The sequence below is a fragment of the Thamnophis elegans genome, chromosome 14 (assembly GCF_009769535.1).
Source record: "Thamnophis elegans isolate rThaEle1 chromosome 14, rThaEle1.pri, whole genome shotgun sequence".
NCBI lineage: Eukaryota > Metazoa > Chordata > Lepidosauria > Squamata > Colubridae > Thamnophis > Thamnophis elegans.
In genome coordinates, this window is record NC_045554.1 from 37067906 (window position 1) to 37091231 (window position 23326).

The 23326-nt window shown below is 45.1% G+C and overlaps 1 protein-coding gene across 2 annotated transcripts; it reads right to left on the bottom strand.

Moving 5' to 3' along the window:
* Positions 1-1470: 1470 nt before the first annotated feature.
* Positions 1471-22988, bottom strand: CTCF (CCCTC-binding factor). 2 transcript variants are annotated; one of them, XM_032230516.1, is made up of 13 exons: positions 22430-22988; positions 16294-16342; positions 15876-15996; positions 13300-14089; positions 12546-12716; positions 11642-11775; positions 9109-9229; positions 7943-8092; positions 7482-7642; positions 6300-6482; positions 5110-5245; positions 4258-4428; positions 1471-3205 (listed from the first exon to the last, which is right to left on the bottom strand). In XM_032230516.1, the coding sequence occupies exons 3-13, from the start codon at positions 15876-15878 to the stop codon at positions 3024-3026; spliced, it is 2202 nt and encodes a 733-aa protein (XP_032086407.1). In that variant the 5' UTR covers positions 15879-15996; positions 16294-16342; positions 22430-22988; the 3' UTR covers positions 1471-3023. The 2 variants fall into 2 exon arrangements, with proteins under 2 accessions (XP_032086407.1, XP_032086408.1); XM_032230517.1 differs by lacking the exon at positions 22430-22988 and having other exon boundaries at positions 16294-17581.
* Between the last annotated feature and the right edge of the window lie 338 nt (positions 22989-23326).

The following is a 23326-nucleotide window of genomic DNA, read 5'->3' on the forward strand; positions in this document are numbered from 1 at the left end:
CGCACAGGAGAAGACCTGTTGGCTTAGCTCCCCGCCCACCACTTTCAAAGAATAAAAAGCTCAGACCTTCCGGACAGTAAAAAAAATTGAAAAACTGCAGCACTCTTGGGAAATGACATTTTCTTAAAACAGGCAATCTGTTAATACAGGGGTCACCAAACTTGGCAACTTTTAAGGCTCGTGGACTTTAACTCCCAGAATTCCTCCGCCAGCCATACATACTGGGAGTTGAAGTCCATTAAGTCTTAAAGTTGACAAGTTTGGAGACTGGTGTTTTAAGTGAAGAAGCTGTATAGCAGACAAGCTTCAGTTGCATAGAAATCGCAACTGGATTTTTGCGAAGAATGGCAAGGTTTTGATATAATTGCCCCAGTCGGCCTGTGTGTAGGCATGCCAAAAAAAAAGTTCAAAGCCGTGTGAGATTTCAAGAACCCTAGTATACTTTTATTATCTTGCAAGGTTTTGGCGCACTCAAGCAAGTTTGGGGTAGGAATGAAAAAGACTCTCAAGGATTTGTCAATGTTTAAACTATTTTTTAAATAGGGATTTGCATGTATTATCCAAGCTTGTTTGCACTAAGATATTCTTTTTCCTTTTTTAAAATAAAAACTATAGGTTGATTGGCATTTTGGCATGAGTATCATGCAATCATGGAATGTTGCACATAGCAATAGCAATAGCAGTAGACTTATATACCGCTTCATAGGCCTTTCAGGCCTCTCTAAGCGGTTTACAGAGAGTCAGCATATTGCCCCCAACAATCTGGGTCCTCATTTTACCCACCTCGGAAGGATGGAAGGCTGAGTCAACCCTGAGCCGGTGAGATTTGAACCGCTGAACTGCTGATCTAGCAGTAGCCTGCAGTGCTGCATTTAACCACTGCGCCACCTTGGCTCTCCCTAACTAGAAATGTACAGCTCTTGTTCATATTACTGTATATACAAAGCTGCCCTAAAGGCACAAGCAATTGCCAACAAATTGAAATGTGTAAAAAACGAGTGTCTTTAATAGGAAAAACCTCCTCCTTCCTACCCCAAATAAAAGATGTGTTCCATAGGTAAAGGTTTCCCTCACACATATGTGCTAGTTGTTCCTGATTGTAGGGGGCGGTGCTCATCTCCGTTTCAAAGCCGAAGAGCCAGCGTTGTTTGAAGACGTCTCTGTGGTCGTGTGGCCGGTATGACTAAACACTGAAGGCGCATGAAACGCTGTTACCTTCCCACCAAAGGTGCTTCCTATTTTTCTACTTGCATTTTTCACCTCCTTTCGAACTGCTAGGTTAGCAAAAGTTGGGACAAGTAACAGGAGCTCACTCCATTACACGGCGCTAGGGATTTGAACCACCAACCTTTCTGATTGACAAGCTCAGCATCTTAAGCCACTGAGCCACCGCGTCACTATGTATGCTAAAATGGAACCCTCCCGGGGGATTGCCCCCAAAACTAGAAAGCACACACAAACTCACGAACGCAGAGGATAATCATTATTATTTATTAGCTGTACAGCAGTATATTCTCCTTCCCATAGTCCAAACCCCATTATACGTTTTATGATGTTTTATTTCATGTTGGTTTCCTAAAATAATGAAAAATATCACACAGTACAGCTAAGTACAAAAATGCATCAACCTAGAATTGGATAGCTAACCTGATAGCTCTCTTAAAAGCGATACATAGAACAAAAGTTCTTGGTTCTGAAATCAGCAAGACTGAGGCTCTATAAAAAGCTTACGTGTTTTTAACATGTGATGGTCTGATATACAGGCCCCTTTTGTTTTTTTTAAATTTCACATTATTCTTTATTTTATTTTATAAATTTTAATTAAACCCCAAATTTTATGATTACTGACCTAGTAAAATTTCCTGCCCTAAGTTTTGATGGGCTGGGAAGCCCTATTACAAATTAACACCTTGGCTTTTAAACACAGAATTCATAAACACACACACACCCGAAAGGGAAAAAAAAAAAGAGCGAGAGACAGAGAGAGAGAAAGAGAGAGCAAAGAAAAGAGTTATGACAACTTGAAACTCAAAAGGGGCGCTTTTTAAGGGACACACGCTTTGAGACCAAGTTCATGTACTAAGAAACTGAGCTCGGGTGTGGATGTCTACCAGTTTTAACCCACTCTCCCACTGACTTGATAGGTTCCAGTATTTCATTCGGTACCAATTCCTGCATAATTCCTAGTTGCAATAGTTAAAAATGACAGGTTTTTTTTTCTTTTTTACTTTTAAACTATAATCCCCACCCCACCCCAAAAAACCTCTTAAATGGAAAAAAAAAGAGAGATTAAAATGTAAAAAAAAAAAAAAAAAAGTTATTTACAAGCTCGATCATTACAAAGATGCCCTGCGGACAAGCAAAGCATCTGGGAGAGATGGGGTGGTAGTGAAGCATGCTGAACCTTACAGTGCTGATGTGGCGCCGGGGGGGAGGAGTGGGTTCGGGTAAGAAAAAAAAGCAAAACTAAAATGCAATATCAGTTTTACAACCCTCCTGAGTCTGAATGTACAATTAAAAAATCTCTAGTCAGAGGAAAGAAGAAAAAAAAAAACACAACAACCTGAAGCCAAGGGCTTCTAGAAATGCATAAACAGCTCCAGAATAGTCTGGCCAAGGTCCAGACAGAGAAGGCCAACCACGGCCTGGCACTAACAGTTAACTGGATCGAGTGATTTGCAAAAAAAAAAACGCCTTTAGGGAACTGAGAAAATCAACCAGCAAATTAAAAAATAAAAATAAAACCCATGTTCCATGATCCGGTTAGGTTAACATTAAACATAGAGAGAGAGATAGAGAGAGAGAGAGAGAGGAGGGGAGAGAATGTTCTAGGCAAATCACATCCTATCATCATTTGAAGTTTTGTTGCCCAGGGTGTTTGGTAAAACGGTCTTTAAAAAATGGTGCATTTCCCAAAGCCGAAAATAAGGTAAGAAGGAAAAATAAAATAATAAAATAAAACGGATTGAGCCAGTTCCAAAGAGCCCAGGCCAGTTCAGTGAAGAGCGTTAATCCTTCCTCCATCACCGGTCCATCATGCTAAGGATCATCTCTGGGGTGAGGTCTCCGTTGGGTGCTTCCACCGCCACTGGCTGAGTTCCTGGAGTAGCCCCAACAGTCTCTGCTTCGGGCTTCTTCTTCACTTCCACAATAATGTTTTCAATTGCACCAGTGCTCTGGTCTTTCACCTGAATGATTGCTGTAGCTAATGGGAGGGGGGGGGGCAAAAAAGGAGGGGGGGGGGAAGAAAGAGAAATCAGATTCAGCCTGGAAATCATGTAAGTCGCTGACCTGGTTTGCCCCTTGCTGGGCAATTTCACAACACCTAAAGCAAGGGTGGCTGGGGAATTCTGGGAGTTGAAGTCCACAGGAATTAAATTGTCAAGGTTGGATACCCCTGAACTAGATCAGTGTTTCTCAACCTTGGCAACTTGAAGATGTCCGGACTTCAACTCCCAGAATTCCCCAGCCAATGCTGGCTGGGGAATTCTGGGAGTTGAAGTCCGGACATCTTCAAGTTGCCAAGGTTGAGAAACACTGAACTAGATCAACCGAAAAGAGTCCTTCCAACTCACACATTCTATGAAATCTCATCAATCTTATTCTGCCTTAATTATATAAGAATCACACAATATGATATGATGTAGAAAAATAGGGGTGAGGAACTCTGGGAGCTGAAGTCCACAGGTCTTAAAAGTTGTCAAAGTTGGATCTAGAGGATAGGGCTTTCTTTTCAGCAAGCCAGAAGCCTGTTTCTAATCCACAAATGATACTGTAGTCGGGTGTTACAATAATGGCCAGGCAGGAGGGACCTTCTGCCCTATTGCATTGCTCTGGAGATTAAATGCTTCTGCTCCTGGTTTTAGATTAATCACAGTCTGTGGTGGTTCTTTACCTGAAGCCCAAACCATAGTTAATGTTAAGTACAATAAGTAAAAATTTACATCCACAAGCCAGTGTAAATTACGATCTGCAGTTGCCTTGGTTCTACTCATGATATCTTGAAATCTGTCTACAGCGAAATCTTCTTGGCACTTCTTCTGCCAAGTAGGGATTACGCAGGCCCCAAACTCAGCCTGAGCTGGCCTCACGCAGATGTAGCTTGTGTTATCAGGTCCAAAAACAGCACCAAAATATCCAGTTTTCCTGAAGATACTCCAGTATCCTCAAGCTCCTTATCTCACCTGACTTAACTTTCCTCTTTATTTATTTATAAGACTGGGTCCTGCCCTCATTTGTAGAAAAATGGTAACTTACGCTGGGGCTGTTTGGGTTGATTGGCTTTGCCTGGTGGGCGTCCTCTCCGCTTCTTGGCTGGTGGAGGAGTTGGGGCCACAGGTTCCACTTCTACTTCTGGTTCAGCCTCAACTTCAACCGCTGTTTCTTCTTCCTCCTCATTCTCATCCAATTCTGGTTCAGCATTTTCCTCTTTAATATGAGCAAGGATTTTTTTTTTGGTTAAAATCAAGGCAACGAACAATGAAGAAAATAAAATGAAAACTGCCTAAGTGTGTTCCCTCTAGGCAAAGCTGTTGAGTTAATGTTTCTACCAGAAAGGAGCCTTCCGTTTGAAAGGTGGCTGGGTAACAGAAGGAAGCCAAAATGCCACTGCCAGAAACTTCAGTTGGGTGAAAATTACTTTGTTACTTGCAAAGCTTGGATGGAAAAGTGATGACCCTCCCTCTCTCTCTCTCTGTATGTGTGTAAATATGTTTGCATACAATTATGCACACACCATGATTATGCTTAGTTTCACTCTGTGAATGTTTTACACTGAAAGATGTCAATTATTATGAGACATATTATTAATGGAAGGGAAGGGAAGAAAGCAATACTGAAAATGAATATTTTCCCTGAACATGTTCAAATACATCAACAGCTTTTTTAAAAGAAGGAATGTCTCCTACCCTCAAAACTTTTGCCCAAAGATCCTTGCTATACTCTTATCAACGTTTTTCTGCCACTGCTCAGAAACTGAAATGGCTGAGGTGGCGACTGGCAAGTTACTATTTTGTGCTCTGTGTAACAGCTGACAACACCTGCAGTGACTTATGAATCCATCAGCAAGTTCAGGAGATCTAAAATGTTTCTGGAGCTCTTCTCTCTTACCGCTGTCAGAAGAATCCTCTTTCTTGGAGCGCATCTTTCTCTTCCGCCCACGTTTTCCCTTCTTGGGCTCCCCTCCGTTCTCTCCTTCAACCCCATCGGGGCCTAAACAATTATCTGCATGTCTGGCCATTGTGTTCTGTTTAAAGAAAGGCAGGCAAATGTTAGATGTTGGCTGCATGCAAGGAGAGATTATCTGAACAACCTCCCCCAGTGAATCAGGAAATTCTTTTTTTTTAAAAAAACTGCCTTCAGGCCATTCTTGACTCCTGGCAACTATGTGGACAAGTCCCTGAAGTTTTCTTGGAAGTGGTTCCTCACTGCTTTCCTCCTTGGGCTGGGAGAGTGTGTGACTGGTCCATGGTTACTCATTTCTAAAGGCAGAACTAAAACTCACAATCTCCCATTTTTTTTAAAGAAGCTGCATTAATTGCCAGATCTTGGGAGGAGCCACCAACAAAGAATTAAGCTTGATGCAACCTGACCTCCGATCAAACTGCTTCAATTTGCAAGAAGATATGACACGTTATGTGTCAAAGACATGGTTCACACAGCTTCTGAGACAAGAGATAGAAAAGGCACCAAGACACCCCCCCCCCCCCCAAAAGCTAGACAGCAGCGTGTAATAAAACAAGACCGTGCAACGTCTCTTGGCTCTTTTCTGCCACGCTGAGCGGCGCCCTGAGGTCATACTGAAAAAAATGGGTGAGGTCTGGGCCTTCTTGGGAGAGGATTTCAGAAGCTTTAAGAGAGAAAGGAAGAGTGTCTCAAGCATGGGTAAGGCTTAATTGCACCTATTTAGTTCTTTCACCTTAATTTTCAAAAGTGGGAGAAAAAAAAAACTCCTTCCCAGTTCTGGGTTTCAAGGGCATTAGAAGCTGGCAGCTGTGACAGTCCAGGCCAGACGTCTCCCCTCCTTGCCTCGAAGTTTTGCAGCCTCCAAACAGTTCCCATTTTTAAAAGCGCCAAATGCCATCCAGATGATTCCCACAGCAGGGTTCGCAGAAGACGAGCCCTGGCTGAGTTTGCCAGAAACATAACAACAGGGGGGAGTCTTGGTAGCCCACTGGTATTAACACACCATCCATCTCCTTCTCTTATTTACTGGTACTTCACTCGGAGCGCCCTGCAATGCTTGTCTGCCCCCACCCCCCCGCCCCCCCAATATCTTTCCATATGTTCCGAGCACTTACACGGCGTGTGAATGTTTTGCCACATTTAGAGCAGACGAAGGCAGCTGGGACAAAGTTGGGGTCGTGATAGCGCTTGAAGTGCATGTCAAGCAGCTGCTTCTGGCGGAAGGTCTTGTCGCAATGGCTGCAGGCGTAAGGCTTTTCTCCAGTGTGGGTTCGCTTGTGCATGATCATGTGCCGTTCCTGCATGGAATCAAGAGGGCAGGCGATCAAAGGGGCGCAATGATCCACAGACAGCCTGAAGGTGGTAAATGATCCGATCTGGAAGATCTCTGTTTCCTTGAGGGCCCATCCTTACCAGTGGTGGGATTCAAAAATTTTTAATACCGGTTCTGTGGGTGCAGCAGGGGAAGGATACTGCAAAATCCCCATTCCCTCCCCACCCCACTAACCTCAGTTCTCTTGTTCAGGGCAACAAAAGATGATCAGCTGGGGGGCAGTGGGGCAGCCTATTTGCTGGTTCTCAGAACTACCGTATTTTTTGGAGTATAAGACACACCAAGATTTTGAAGAGGCAAATTAAAAAAAAAAAGTTCTTGCGCTCTGCAGACATCCTAAAAATGCTCCGTTTTTCATGAAAACGCCCCCGTTTTTGTCAAAATAAGGGCAAGCATATCTTATAGGAGGCTTATAGAGTAATAGCAATAGCAGTTAGACTTATATACCGCTTCATAGGGCTTTCAGCCCTCTCTAAGCGGTTCACAGAGTCAGCATATTGCCCCCAACAATCCGGGTCCTCATTTTACCCACCTCGGAAGGATGGAAGGCTGAGTCAACCTTGAGCCGGTGAGATTTGAACAGCCGAACTGCAGAACTGAAGTATCCTGCAGTGCTGCATTTAACCACTGCGCCACTCGGCTCTTTTTTTTTGTGCTCCTGGGAATTGTGGGGGTCAAAAACGAGCAAAAAATGGTCCATTTGTTGCTCATTTCTGCCCTCCCCAGCCCCCAGAAGCACTCCGGAAGCCTCTTAAAGGCTATGCACGGCCATTATGGTGAAGGGGGCAGGGTTTTGGGAGGCCAAAAATGCTGTATTCACTGTATAAGACGCACCCAGATTTTCAACCTCTTTTTTGAGGGAAAAAGGTCCATCTTGTACTCCAAAAAATACGGTACCCCAAATTTAGGCTACATGCTCTCCAGAACCTGTCAATACTGGCTGAATACCACCTCTGATCCTTACCTGTCGGCATGCATAGTCGCACTGGTCACATTTGAAGCGCTTCTCATTTTTGTGAGACTTCTGGTGCTGGATGAGTGCGTATCGCTCGTGGAACACGGCATCACAGTAACGACACTTCTTGCCCTGCTCAATGTAGGAATGCTGCTTCCGCAAATGGACACCTGGAAAAGAGACAGTCGCGTGGAACCCTGTCTTTAAATCGTCATCACGCGCCTGAGGGATGCAAACGTCTTCCCTGTAGCTGATTTTTAGATTTAACTGAGCCACCAGATTCGTGCCTGATGATGCTAAGACAAAGCATTTAAAAGTGCCAGGATCTCGGCCAGTTGGGTCTAGTGGTCAAAGCACCAGGTTTGAAACTGAGCTCCAATCCCACCTTAAGACACGAAAAGCTGGACGGGTGAATTTTGGACAGTCCACCTCTCCTTTTTCGCACAAGCCTCAATTCCCGCAAAGCTCACCTAAGTCACTCTTTCGTGCAATGACTGTGTCACAGTGGGGGCAGTGGAACTTGGCCACATTTTCCGTGTGCTTCTGCAGGATGTGCATCTTCATGGTCCCACTCTGGGTGAAGCGAGCGTGGCAAATGTAACACTCGTAGGGCTTCTCACCTTTGGGAACCAGGGAGAAGAAGCGGTTAGTTCAAGAGGCCCAGATGTGGGAAAGGCATTGTGGATTATGGGATAGAGAATATGAGCTTGGATAGGTGGTTTAATCCCAATTTGTTAGATAAGCCAAAATCAAAACTAGGTTTTGCTGACAAACAACATATGCATTTTTGTTTGTAATTTCCTGATCAATTCTTCTTTTTAGACATTCTTGAATTTATTTCAGTAGTTATAGCTTTTCTCAATGTTTTCACCCCGGAGGAATCCTTGAAATTATTTTCAGTTCTCAGGGAGCCCCTGAGTAAAAATTATGATATCTACATTCCATAGTATGCTTTCATAATCAGTAAGTCGAGTTACGATGTGTAAAAATTTCCCTCACTGTGTGTGCTAATATTAAACAGCATGCAAAAATACACAATTATTTTCTTTTCCAATCCAGAAAGGTTGGGTTAGAGACTTGGGCAGAGCACAAATTAGGATCATTTGTGATCATACTATATTGTCATACTATATTGTAACTGCAATCAAGTCAAAAACATTATTTCAAACTCTGCTTAACTGACCAAAACAAACTGTGGGTATTGTAACAAATATGAGCTTACTAGTTAAGCAAACAAAGGAAAGAAAAGCAATTCTGTTGTAATCTGTTGTGGAAAGTCTCAAAATCTAATTACATTGTAAACTTTTCCAGTTATACAGAATAAATGTTGTATTAGCTACTACAAGAGAAGCTGTTTTCAGTGCTTATAACATGCTTTAAAAAGGTTTGAGATATCAGGGAGAAGCATGAAAACAAGCTGGAAAGGCTTTCTCATTGCTTTTGGTGATTGGCAGCCTTATTTACCATAGCAGATTTTAGCTAAACTCCCTGAAATCTTAACATGAATACCGAGCCTTTTAAGACAATCAAGAAATCGGACACAAGAGAGACAGACACAGAAAGAGAGAGACAGAAAGAGAGACAGGGAGCTTTCAGCACACACTTGGGTGTCATTTTTAACAAAGTTAATCCGTACCAGAATGGGTCCTCATGTGCCTCTTCAGCTTGTAAGTGTCTCTGCTGGCGTAGCTGCACAAGCTGCATTGGAATGGGCGTTCCCCGGTGTGAGAACGAATGTGGCGTTTCAACTTGCTAACCTGAAACCCAAGAGTATCAAAGGGGGATTAGCAATGCGCAGATCCCTACAGCTAAAAAGAATGAAAAAAACAATGATCTATGGGCTTCTGGAACGATAAAACGAAAAGGCCTTTCAATGGGAAAACAAATGCAGGCAGTCGTCAACTTAACACCATTTGATTAGGGACCGTTCAAAGTCTCAATGGCACTGCGACCGTTTTTCACACTTACGACCGTTGCAGCACTCCCAGGGTCATGTGATCAAACTTGGGATGCTTGGCAACTGGTTCATATTTATGACGTTTGATATTTGTCCTGGGGGGGGGGGGGTCACATGATCGGCTTTTGCAAACCTCTGACAAGCAAAGTCCAGGGGGAAGCCATATTCACTTAACAACCGGGTTGCTGACTTAACAAGTGCAGGGATTCATTTAATGACTGTGGCAAGCTAAGTGGTAACATGGGGCAAAACTCACTTAACAAATTATCTCACTTAACAACATAAATGTTGGACTTAATTCTGGTCAATAAGTTGAGGACTACCTGCAGTATAAAGAACGCCTTGTGGACCAGTCCGATGGGATTAAAAACAAGCCTGAAAATTTCCCCCTTTGCACAGCATGATGCAGTATTCATTTATTATTTGCGACACAAAAGGATACTCTTGAAATATTAAAGAAATAGTTTCTAGCTATCAAAGAATGACTCATATTTAAAAGAGGATTCCTTTAGAATATGATGACCCGAGCAAGGAGTAGCCCTTTATATGATAGAAACAGGCAAGAGATTAACTAAGATTATTCAAAAGCTCAAATTATTAATATTGTAAAAATGCTCTCTAGAATTGAATTATGGAATATTAAAAAATAGATGAAGCTGCTTCTTGAAAGGGGCAGAGATTGTGAGGGATCAAGGCCTTCCTCTTTGGAATATCTATCCCTTGAAACGTTATCTGTCTCCCTCTGGTCCACAAATTCAGAAGTTGGCAGCAATCTTAACTTTGAGCTCTTTATCCGAAGTCTTCTGCTTGAACGGTTCATGTGAACGTGCTCATTTAAACCCTTTACCTTTAAAAATATTATTACTGTGTGTTTCCAATTTTACGAGTCATTTTAATCTGCTGCTGGTAGCTGACACGACACAACATTTTCAATATGGAGAAGCACTGGCATGAAAATAAATCTACTGGGGTCCACAAAGACCCACCAGGGCATCCAGAATTATGAGCTCTTCTGTGGATAGCTGCGTTTGAGAAATATGTTTCATTTTCAGTAGTTGAAACACATTTTGAGAGCTCAGCAATTCTGCTCAGGAGGAGCCTCAGAAAGTCAACATAAAATAATCAAGGCTTACAATTCTAGACTTGTAAAGAAGCGTTTCCTCCACTCTCAAATTGCCTGTCACTCCAACTGGTTATAAAACCTTTCCATTTTGAAACGTTCTCTGTAACCCCTCTTAGCAGAGCCTAAGAGATCATTTCTGTGGGGTGACATGTTCATTCCTTCTGGGGTGAAATTATGCAGGTATGTTTGATAACAGAGTTTATATAACGAAGTAGATCTGCTGCATTTCTCCTGCTCAATACATTATCGGAAACTATAATGATGTAAAATATAGGTAGTCCTCAACGTACGAGCATCATTGAGTCCAAAGTTTCAGTTGCTATGTAAGACATCAGTTAAGCGAGTTTTGCTCCATTTTACATTCTGAAACACTGCAGTTGTTAAGTTAGTAACATGGTTATTAAGTGAATCTTGTGTACCCACTGACTTTGTTTATCAAAAGGTTGCAAAAGGGGATTATGTCTCCCCAGGACTCTGCAACTGTCATAAATGAGTCAGTTGCCAAAGGTCTCTATTTTGATCACATGAGCATGTGGGATGCTGCGTACATCATAAATGTGAAAAATGGTGATAAGTCACTTTTTTGAATGGCTACTAAATGAACTGTTGCAACTCAAGGACTGCCTGCAGTTGTCCAATAAGTTGCTTAGTAAAGATAACCTATCTTGAATGCAAGAATGAAAGGATTAAATCAAAATAATAAGCGCTAACAAGAATTTATAACTAATCTGAGACAGTTCAGCCTTGACTTAATAAATAATCGAACAAAATCTAGTGCTTTAAGATCTCATGTTCCCAGAAACCAGTTTTGGATGTTGCAAAATTTTAATCCATAAAATGGTTTCCAAGTGACACTGAAATTAAACAAGGTAGATTTGCAACAAATTTCTATGCCGGAAGAGGCAGCACTGAAGTTCCACTTTATGTCAGCCACAATGTACCTGAGCAATGGAGCCACCTGAACACTTTTAAGATCCAGAAATGTTAATGATGAAGGCAACTCTTTCAAAGCTCCAAGCAAAACACTGAATGGGAAAATCGGGTGTAGCTATCGCACAACAGCGATAGAAAACTAGACACAAAACGCACCTCCACACTGGCGTAGTCACACATGGAACACTTGAATGGCTTCTCGTGGGTATGTTTATAGCGGCGATGTCGAACCAACTCTCCGCTGGTCACAAAGGCCATGTCGCAGTCAGGGCACTTGTGAGGACGCGTACCTGGAGGATTACGGAGATAGAAGAAAATTCAAACGGCTTCATTTGACTGAGACCACAATAACATGCAAGTCTCAATTGGGCTGCTTTATTTTAAAAAAGGAGATCGCTTTATATGTAATATTTGTGTTCTGATTACATATCAAAGTATTTTTAAGACAGCGGTCTTCAAATCTTTCCAGCTCCGCAGCGGTAGTGGAGGGAATAGCTTCGCACATGAGTGCCGCTTTCACAAATTTAGCTTCGCATTCATGTGTGCTCAGCCACCACTTACGCAGCCTGGTTCCAAATGGGCTATGGCCAGCCCCAGGCCACAGACTAGGGTAGAGGTCAGCAACCTGCGGCTCTGGAGCCACCTGCGGCTCTTTCTTCCCTCTGCTGCGGCTCCCTGTCTCCGGTCGGTTCCACAATTGATAGGGCTTTCGGTTAGGACAGGTAGAGGAAAAAGGACGCCACGCTACGAGAAGACTCTATGGTAGGGAAACCGGACTTCTGGTTGGCTTCAGAATTGAATGGGGTGGGGCCTTCCGGTTAGGACCTTTTGGCTTTGAGTGTTTAAGGCTGCCGACCACCTGGACTAGGGGTTGGGGACCCGTTTTAAGATAGGAACCAACAAGTTATTTCTATACACAAACAATTTATGTGCTATATATTTCTGATACACCACAAATGCATGTACATTCACAGCAGGGGCTCAATCAAGCCTTCCACGTGTCCCTCCCAAATCAGCCTGTTAGAAAATGGCATGACAGCGTCCCCCCCTTTCTCGGTACCTGTGTGAGTATTGAGGTGATTTCTCAGCAGTGTGACTGTCCGGAAGGCTCGGCCACAAAGGTGGCACTTGTGTGGCCTCTCGTCCGTGTGGCTTTTCATGTGACGGTCCAGGTTCGAACGCCGGGGGCAGGTGTAGCTGCAGAGTTCGCACTGGAATGTCTTCTTCACCCCTATTCAGAAAGGGACGTTCATTGCTCTGAGGAAGAAACCTGCTGTCCGTCATTCCCCCCCCCCCACCTCCCGATTTCCATTCCTAACAGACAATATTTGCCCAATTAAAGGAATAAATGTGCAGCGCATCTGAGGGAACCGAGAGAAAACTTCAGTCGTTATCAAGGACAACAACTTGATTTGTACCCTATCCTTCTGCCTAACAGGCAGAATGTAGAGGATCAGCTGCATTAATTAGGCCATAAAACACAACAGAAATCACTTGGGGGAGCAATAATCCTCTTGGCTGAGGGGAAACGGCTTCTGGCTTCCACATCTGGCGCGTCAGTTAATGTGAAATCTACCCACCTGAATGTGAAACTTGGGTTGTGTGAATCTCTGCGCAGAGAATCTTACCTTTCAAAGGAAGACCTAGTTCACAATTAAGCCATCCTCAAGACTAGTCTTTTTGAACCCGGCTGGGTTTTTAAATCAATTAAACTTCTGCCCTGGATATGTTCAAGAGCTGTGGGATAATTAATGTGCAGGGCAAATCGGGAAGGTCTGCCCACCCAGCCTCCAGGCTGAGCTGTTCCAACGTACCTTTCTTTTTAATTTTTGTCGGTTTGGGGGGCTTCATGTTGCCCACCACTTTCTCGGCGTTGACGTCCGAAAGCAAGCCCTCCTGCTGCTCCTCTTCAAAGTCATACACAGACACGTCCACGTCTTTCCCCTCCTCAGTGTAGCGGAGTTTGCTTTTTTTGGTCTTCTTTGTCTTTTTGGTGGGGGGCTGATAGTCGGGGTCTTTCTGCCAGTTGGGGTCCTCCTGAGGCTGAAGCTCCCCCTGCTCCAGGGTCTCCACCTCGCCATTGGCCCCAACCTTTACGACCTGGAAGCCTTCGGGCAAAGGGAGCGTGTGGCAGATCATAGGCTCCCCCTCCTGGAGGCCGCCCTTGGCCACCTCATTTTCGTAGGCCCCCTGAAGTTCTTCCACAGAGGTGGTGGCCACAGGGACAGACACCGGGACGGGCACTTGGACAAGCTGGAGTTCGCCCAGGTTGATGGGCTGCTCTTCCATGTTCACAACCTGCAGGGTGATTATTTGGGTGTCGTCCACAGTGGCTTCTGCGTCTTGGGACACGGTACCTTCTATGACTTCTGTCTTCATCTGAAGCAGCGTTGGATCCAGCTGTTCCATCATGACCATCTGAACACCGGCGTTAACCTCCTGCACCACCTCAGTCCCGTCTGCTTGGTGGGGCGGCATCGGGCAAGCATCCTCTTCCTGCCCGCCTTCCCGGCGCCTCTGATAGGTCTTCCGTTCTTTGCCTTTAATGAACGTTTCAGATTCTTCCACAATAGTTTCGACTGCTTCGGCTTCCATGTCACCTTCCTGGGGAAGAAACAAAAGGAGGAGACCTTGCTTAAGCATTCGCTTTGGCACCTTGCGTGAACTGATGGAGCAGATTCTCAGAACCCTTAAAGCAATCGGGGTCAGATAAATGCGAGTTTGCAGCTGCTGAAAAAAATGATCAGACTTCTTGTATTGTTCACCACTGCTAAAATCACACAGGCACCATTGAGCATGGTGACTTAACCTGTTGTGGCCCACCAGTGTCCAGTGAAGCTGGCAGCAGATTCAGGCAGTGAGGAGGTTGGGGAGGAACATGGGCCAGTCCTGGAGTCTGGGGAAGGCTCTGATGAGGGCTCTGTGTCGGAGGCAGAGAGGGGGCCAGAGCCACATGCCAGTTATCAGCTGCCTGAGTCAGACATCAGTGAGGCAGAAGAACAGCTGGAGCCTGTTCCCAGTGTGCGCATGAGCAGAGTTGCCAGATGAAGGGAACAGCTAAGGAACAAGGGTCGACTTGGGAGTAAAGCAGCAGGTGGACGGTGAATGGCCCCTCCCATAGGGAATAAAAGAGCAAAAGGGGAGGGGTGTTTGCAGGTGACAATTAGTTCATTCCTGCATTCTTGTGGCATCTGAAAGGTATCGGCCTGGCCACTCTCCAAGCCTGATAAAGGTCGGTAATTGTGAACTATCTTGAAAGACTGTGGGCCGGACTTTCTGGAGAGGAATTCACTGTAAATTAAATAAAAGGGGTTTATCGGGATGAGGACTTGGCTTCGTACAGCTGAGGAAGCCTAGGTCAGAACATAACTGCCAACCCCATTGCTCTTGGGCAGGACTAGAAGAGAAATGGGTTCTTGTAGAACAGATTTACTTTATAACTCCCTCAATGAGAACATGCCAAAAAGGATGTTTCTTAAAAGTCCTGTGCCTCTTGCAGTAAGAGGATCCAACCACTAGGGATCAGTAATGTGACAATATCTGCTTCAGAGCAGCGCCTCCCTGCAGGATGCAGCTCTTTCTCCAATGAAAAATTAGAAAAGCTACTAACGAGACAGTTTGTAGACAGGAACAGGGAAGTGATAAAAGGACAGAGGGAAGAAACAACACACGCTTCCCATATCCATGGCCACCGAAGCTATTCTTGGGTAGAGAACAAGAAGGGAGATCACTGAAATGTGTTGAGCTGCAGAAGGACAGGCTGTGCTGGGGGTAGAGCTGGAGTCGTTATGTTCGCACAAACGATCTAAACCCAACCCCCTTGAATTCCATTATCTAGCATCAATTTAGAGCTGACCATTAGTTGACTAGATTCTTGGGTATAGGCATTGGCAATAAATCAGTTTAACTGGAATTTAACTTGTGGTCCTGCTTTTTCGTGCTTGACAAGAGCCCCCGGAAATCAGAAATGTTAATATCCAGCTTCTGAACCAGGGACAACAGACTATTTTCTTTGCAACCCAATATTACTCTTAAAAAAAATAATCCACACACAAAAGCAAACAACCTGCTCCTCCAATTCCTTATACATCTGGAAAGGGCGGGGGGGGGGTGTTAAAGAAAAGGGGTGAATTAAGAATAGGAGTGGGTGATGATGTCATTTTATTTTAATGTTCTGATCTTGGAATTGCTGAGGTGATGTCCAAAGGGAACGGGGGAGACGTAAAATTGGTATTGCAACATAGAAAGTTCCTATGGTATTAACTAAATTCCTAGATATGTCTTTTAAAAAATATATGGAAACAGAAGGATTCAGATCTGTGAAGAAGCCTCTCTGAAAAACAGCTCATTTGTTTTAGTAAATCCCTTTTACCAGATAATAGCTGCTCACCATTGTGGCACATCAGTCACATAAAACTATCTTCTTTGTTTTCTTTTTCTCCCAAGATAATTTCTTTTCTTATTCTGGTATGACTTGTTTCGCCACAGGCATTGTACCCTGGTCTGGTTATCTGCAAAGATGAAGCAAGGCTTAGAAAGACTGAATAGCAATACACTTTTGGTCAAGAATAACTGACATAAAATGTAGCAATAATTATTTAGATATCTTTGAAAAGAGGATAAGATCACCAATGTAAACTATAATTAAGTATTAGCCATGGTAATACACTGAAAACTGTTTATTTCAAATAAATATAACTCTAAATACCACTAAACAGAGGGAGATAATTGTGTCCAGAAGCCCCAGGTTTTTTGGTCACTGTTTGGAAATATCAGCCTTGCCAAGGAAGAATCTTTTCCCTACTCACCCCATAAAATCAGCCTACGATTCCTGCAGGTTTTGTTTTCAGCCGAAACCTGGAACAACAAAAACATTTCAGGATTTATTTCTGCCAAACCAATCCAATCCAATGAAGGATGCATTGTTTATTCCATCCAAAACAAAATGCATTTTCCAAATGAAACACATGTTCTGTTTTAGGGCTGTCAAACTCAAGACCCCCAAGGTGCTTAGATCTGGCCCGCAGGGCTGCCGTGGAAGCGGCAAAGGACCAGCCCGTGATGCCCCTGCCAGCAACAATGGAGCTCGGGAGGGCACGGGTTGCAGGCAGCCATCGCAGCAGAAATTACCAGGAGGGCCACCGGTGGACCTATTGAGCTCCGTTTTCGCTGGCAGAGCGCTTGGGCCACCACAGGCACCCACAACACGAGTCGCATTGAGCTAGCCACGCCCCTCCCGGCCCCCTTGTGATGCAGCCCTCGATGAAATCGAGGGTTGACACCCCTGTTCTATTTGGTGTGTATTTTCATTCTCATTTTTTGGGGGTATGCAAATCTATTTGAATAAAAAACAGAATACGCCTAGCACTTTGTAGAAAGATGAGTGTGCATATGTAAAGATGGGAATACCACCCAGCCACTCATTCCCCCATTGTTTTTTCAGCAGCCACACATGCTGTGTTTAGGAGAACAAGCTGAATTAAGGGATATGTTGTTAAAGCCAAAAGTCAAAGCTGGAGCTGCAACCAGAAGATACAGAGGGAGAACTTGCCTGAAGGTGCACCATTTAACTTATGGTACTCTCAAGGCTCCCTGTCTAGAATTGGAAGGGAAGGGAGGCCAAGCAGAGGCAGTCCAATGAAGAAGTGCCGTGATATTAAGGGGTTCAATGGCCAAGGGCCTGAAAGAGGACAATGGCAGACCAATGGTTGGTATGGGTGACCTACCAAAGAGAACCTAGCAGTCAAGTGTGACTGAAGAGGCCACAGTGCCGCCACCACCAAAGAGGGCCAAGTGGCTGCCAACTTCAAGATTTTGTCCATTATTGTAAACAAATAAAGAACTGGATCCAGTTGTACAGGTTGTCCTCGACTTACAACAGTTCACTTAGTGACTGTCTGAAGTTACAACACCACTGAAAAAAGTGACTTATGACCGGTTTTGCTGACAGAGGGTTGCAGGAGGCTGTCGCAGCAGAAATTGGAGCTCATGAGGACCGCAGGTGGCCCTATTGAGCTCCGTTTTTACTGGTAGAGGGTTGCAGGAAGCCGTTGCAACCAAAAACAGAGCTTGGGGGCCCAATTTCACTGGCAGAGAGCCTAGGTGGCACAGTGGTTGGAGTGCAGTATTGCAGGCTACTTCACTGATTGCTAGCTGCAGTTCGGCAATTTGAATCTCACCAGGCTCAAGGTTGACTCAGCCTTCCCTCCTTCCGAGGTGGGTCAAATGAGGACCCAGATTGTTGGGGGCAAGAGGCTGACTCTGTAAAACCGCTTAGAGAGGGCTGTAAAAGCACTATGAAGCGGTATAGAAGTCTAAGTGCTATTCCTGTTTTTCATACATAACAATTGCAGCATCCCTGTGGTCATGTGATCAAAATCTAGACATTTGGCAGCTGATTCATACTTACGATGGTTGCAGTATGCCAGAGTCACATGATCTATCTTTTGTGAACTTCTGATGATGTCAGTGGGGAAGCCGGATTCACTTAACAATGGTGTTACTAACTTAACAACTGTGGGGAATCACTTAACAACTGTGGAAATTGTAAAATGGGGAAAAACTCACTTAAAAAATGTCTAACTTAGCAACAGAAATTTTGGGCTCAATTGTGTTTGTAAGTCGAGGACTACCTGTAATTTGCTATGTGTCTTTGGGCTTGACACAGCCTGAATTGGTTTTCCTACTCTAAGAATTTATTTATCGATCTGTTCTGACTGTACCATGTAAACAGTACCAGTTGCCTGTGACTTACATGCAGTAGTTCAATGCAGTTATTTATATGTGTCAAAAGGCTCATTTAATATTACAATGTAAAATAATATATTTGAATTTTTAAAATAAAATACTAAGTGGGATTTTAAACTACACATCTCATTTTCAGTCCAAATATTTGTACAGTAAATTCCTAAAATATTATTTATGGCTTAAAAGTATTCCGGATATTTCAATTAATCAATACATCCACTACTGTCAGAAACACTCAGGGTACATTCAGTCTTTTACAGAGCTGCTAACCGAAAAGCCAACACAATTATGTTAGAAGTACAGATTGATACTAGATAAATCCAGACATTGAATGTAAGACTAGATAAGTATCTGATTCCATGGCAATGTGAATGCAGCTAACCAATTGACAGGAGAGCTCAGGGATTTTAAAGGCCTACACAAAACCCAGGAGATTATTTCCGAAGTGAGGTAGAACATAACAGTTTGTAATTCTGAATCATATTTCACAATATGCTGCTATAATATCAGGTCACATGAAGCAAGTATCTCCAATACTGTGAACCATTCAGCAAAATGTAGTAAGGAATAAGCCTCCTCTAAAATCAATGAAACTGCAATGCAGGTTAAAATTCTATTTGTTACGGTAATACAGAAGTCATGTAATACTTGCTAGATTGATTCAATCGCTTCCAAACTTCAACCAAGCCCTAACCTTTTGTTCTTGTGTGTTTTTAAAAATTCTTTATTGAAAGTATAAGTTACAGAATATAAGCAAACTACCAAGATACATAACCATAACAAAATTAAAGCAAGCAATAAATAAAAATGATAAAAAGACAAGGAAAGGAAAGCAAACAAATCTACATTCTATATATTAAACTACAGCCACTGCTTTCAAAAAAACACAATATAATAGCATTATCAAATAGACTCAATACTATATTAACAGTATACAAAAAGTATAAAATATAACATTTATGTGAATGAACCTATTGATTTCTCCTCTGATTAGTAGAAAAATATTGCCTTTTCTAAGACAGAGAAGTTATAGATTTTCAGAACCTAATCTTTAATATTTGGAATATAATCAGTTCTAAATTCTCAATATTGTTTTTTCAGGCACCACCACCACGCACACTAAAACAATGAATTCTCAAAAACAGAGATTCTGTCTATGTAAGTCAGGTTGTATTTATATAATATTATTTGGTACATAATTCAACATCACATATTTAACATTTAAAGATTTTCCCCATTATTCATATACATGATTGAACTTCTGATAAAGATACGTTGTGGATTTAACTTTTCAACATTTAACTTTTTTGTACAATTCAGTATTAGGCTGAAGAGTTCAGAATTGTAATTTAAGGATCATATGATGCTCATGGTAGCCAAAGGATTAAAATGAAAAAGAAGCCAAGTGTAACAATAAAAAGAACAATTAATTTAGTTCTTTGGCAATGAAGCACACTTTAGAATAGTTGAGGAAATATGAAGAAATGGATAATACTTGAGAACTGTATTTTTAATACAAAAAAATAGGCTATCTGATGAAAAGATCATATATAAAATTATCTAAAGGTAATTATCTAAAATTTGGAAACTTTTAATTGGTTTTTATATGTCAAAAGCAGAATTGTAAACCTCGGGGTAGAATAGCAATTGTTCCCACTGTCAAAAACCTGTTGAAGGTGCTGCTTTCATAACTATCCACCATCAATCTATGGATCCCTACTTTCACGTGTAACCTGGGCAACTCCAATAACTTCTATCCACCCTGAGACTTATTTTAGCCTCTTCATTCATTAACACACCAATCCTTCACTTCCCTGCATGTAATTGTATGTTTAATCCACAGTGTATCTCATTTTCTCTTTGGTTTTAATACTATTTATGCTATTCAGCTCACATACTGACTTTTTAAATTCCAATTCAGAGTATTCTATGTGCCATGGTTATCACAGGGACCAACAGATAATGATCTCTTCCACTCTCCATGGCTTGGCTTAATTCAGGTTTCCTCCTAATACTTTTTAGTAATATAAGGTACAGATTAGATCATTAGTCACATCTTCATTACGTACACGTGTTTTGTGCTAATGGTAAGACAGTAATGCTTGATTTTGGCACATGTTGGCTAGTATGCACAAAAGCAACTAAAGCCCAATTTTGCCCTAAACATATTAACAGAATTTTATGCAGGATGGGATTTCTATTTTCTAATCTAGAAATTATCTTATAGAACAATATATTGTGGCTCAGATCCCCTCAATCGAGAATCGGTATTTCTTGTCATACTGAAAGATACTAAATTCACGCTACATCAACTTATAGCCTAAAATATTAAAGGTAGTGTTGTTTTTATACTTCTAAATCGAATGCCAGTTAAAAGGGGAAAGAACTGCTTTTGAACATGGAGGAACACCTTTGCTTCTCGGAGCAAAGCAAGCCAGTGATGTAACCCAAGATTTTATCAAAGGCAATTACCCTCCATCCTTCTCATGAGTTTTTCCCCCAGAAGCAACCTGCTGGCGATTGAGAAAACAAGACTTGAAGAGGCCTTTGGTCTGATCCTGCCCAGCTTCTCCTGTTTATTACAAACGCTCTGGGCTATTATCATCTCTGATCTTGCCTAATTTGAGGAAGGGAGTCAGCAGGCCTACCAACTTTCCACCACCACCACCACCAGCTGCTTCCTTCCTGCCCAACTGTCAAACCTTCCAATCCAAAAAGCAAGGCAGCCCAAAACCAAGGGTAAAACAAAAAAATTAAATACGTGCATTTCTACCGAATCCCCGGCCCAAAACCGGGATCAATCCCTGCCCTACAATCAATGGAGAAAGGAGGAGGGGGCAGAGAGGGAAAAAGAGAGAGAGAGAGAGAGCACCGCAGATTTCAAGGCTGCCAGCATTAAATCCCGGGAACATATGGCACGAAGATGGGTAGAGAAAAAAAAAAAACCCGAAGCAGTCTGTGCCTTTGCCTGGCTTCCATTTCCCGGCTGCATGAAATGCAAATCCAATGGATCCGAATCGAGGAAATGCAGATGCAACAGATCCGAATCGGGGAACTGCAGAACCAATAAGTCCGAATCGGGGAAATGCAGATCCAATAGATCGGAATTGAGGCAATGCAGATCCAATAGGCTCGAATTGAGGAAATGCAGAACTAATGAATCCGAATCGGGGAAATGCAGATCCAATGGATCCAAATCGAACGGGAGGGGGGGGGGAGAGCCGATGGGCCCGGAAAGGAGACGATCCGGGGTTCATTTGGGTGGGTGGTCGGGGGGGGGCACACGGAGGAAGGGGATCCCTTCCTCCCCCGTCCCGCCCGCTGCCCTTCTCCCCTCGGGGGTCTCTCGGGAGGCGAGAAAGAGGGGAGGAAAGAAGGCGGCGGCGAGCGGGGCGAGCTCGGGCGTCCCCGCCTGGCGCTCCCCCGCGCTGCATGGCGCTGCAGCTCAGCCTGCCTTGCAAGAGGGAGCTCGAGTCCCGCTCTTGAGCTCGCAGCGCCTCTCACTCCGCAACGCGCACAGCGAGGAGGCGGCCGGCGGGAGCGGGCGGGCAGGGACGGACGGCCGGACGGCCGTGCCGATCGGGCGCCCCGGAGGACGGACACGGTCAGCCGGGACGGGAGGAGGAGAAGGCGGAGGGAAAGAAACCCCGGTGGGGGGGGGAGAAAGGAGAAGGTGGAGGCGGGCGGAGGAAGCGGGAACCGGGGAGCCGCGGACGCCTCCGGGGAGCCAAGAGGGCGGTGCTGCTGAGGCGGCGGCGGGGAAACGGGGAAGGGCCGAGGCGGCGGCGGCGGGAGCGCCGGGGAGGCCGCCGTGTCGTAATGGCGGCGAGGCAGCGCAGCCACCTCCGGGGCCTTCCCCTCAGGCGGCGGGGAGGGATTGCGGGTCGCGCCTTCCTCGGGGCGGTCAGGGCTCGAGCAGCGCGGCCCCGGGGCTCGCCTGGCGTCGTGTGGGCGGCGGAGGCGGCCGGGGCGTCCTTGGCCAGGCGCGGCCTGGTTCCGTCAGAGGCGCTGCGCGGCGAGGCCGGTGGGCGGCAGTACCAGGCCGGCATCAGGGCGATGGGGACGGTAGAGGGAGACAAAGCCCCGCTCCCCATCCTCCTCGGCGGCGGCGGCGGCGCCGCGGCGAGTCCCAGCCCGAGCCCCATCGTGACACCTAGAGGCCGGAGAAAGCGACTGCAAACCCCCCGCGCCGCTTACCTGCCCCGGAGGCGCCTCCGGGCCGCCCCTGCTGCCCCGGGCCCCGCCCCGTTGGGCTCCGCCGAGCGCCCGCTGCCGCTGCCCCTGCCGCTAGCGGCCACCGCCAGCGCCCAGCACCAGCTCGCGGTTTAATCGCTCCACAGTCGCCTCGGACACAAAATGGCGGACGGGGCGCCGGGTGCGCCTGCGCGAGCCCCGGCAGCCGCGGCCGCCGGACCCGATCGAAGGGAGGAGGGAGCGGGAGAGGCGGCCGCGCGGGGCACCATGGGAGGAAACGCTGGGCGCTAAACTTTAAACGCCGACGGGGCCGATCGGGCGGCCGCCTTCGGGCAGGCGCGGGGAGGGGCCGTGACGTCACGCAACCCCCCCCCCCCTCTCCGCACCCTCACCGCGGGCCGTGGAGGGTGGCTGTGACACGGGAGGGCCGCGCTCCGGATCCCTTTCGGACGGCCGCCTGTCCGCCTCTTTTTCCCTCGTGGGTCGGGGCTGCGGGGGCAAGAAGGGCCCTCTCATGACGGGTGTCGAGGCCGAGCGGTTTGGGCGGGAAGAGGGCGAGGCGGCAGTTAAAAAGCCTGGAGGGCGGGGTGGGGGGGGAAATCTTTCCATCTTCACCCTCTGGCGCCCCCTGTAGACGGTGCTGCCAAGCGGGCAGTTAACAGTAACAGAATTGGCAGGGGACACCTTGGAGGTCATCTAGTCCAGTGGTCCCCAACCCCCGGTCCGCGGACCGGTGCCGGGCCGTGGAGTACCTGGCACCGGGCCGCGCAGCGACCGGGGGCCAACATCTTTTTAAAGTTAACGTTAGTTAGAAAAGATAGGGTACAAAACTTAAATAATAAAAAAAATGTACATTCATTTTGAAAAATAAATGCAATACTTGATTAATTTCATATCTTT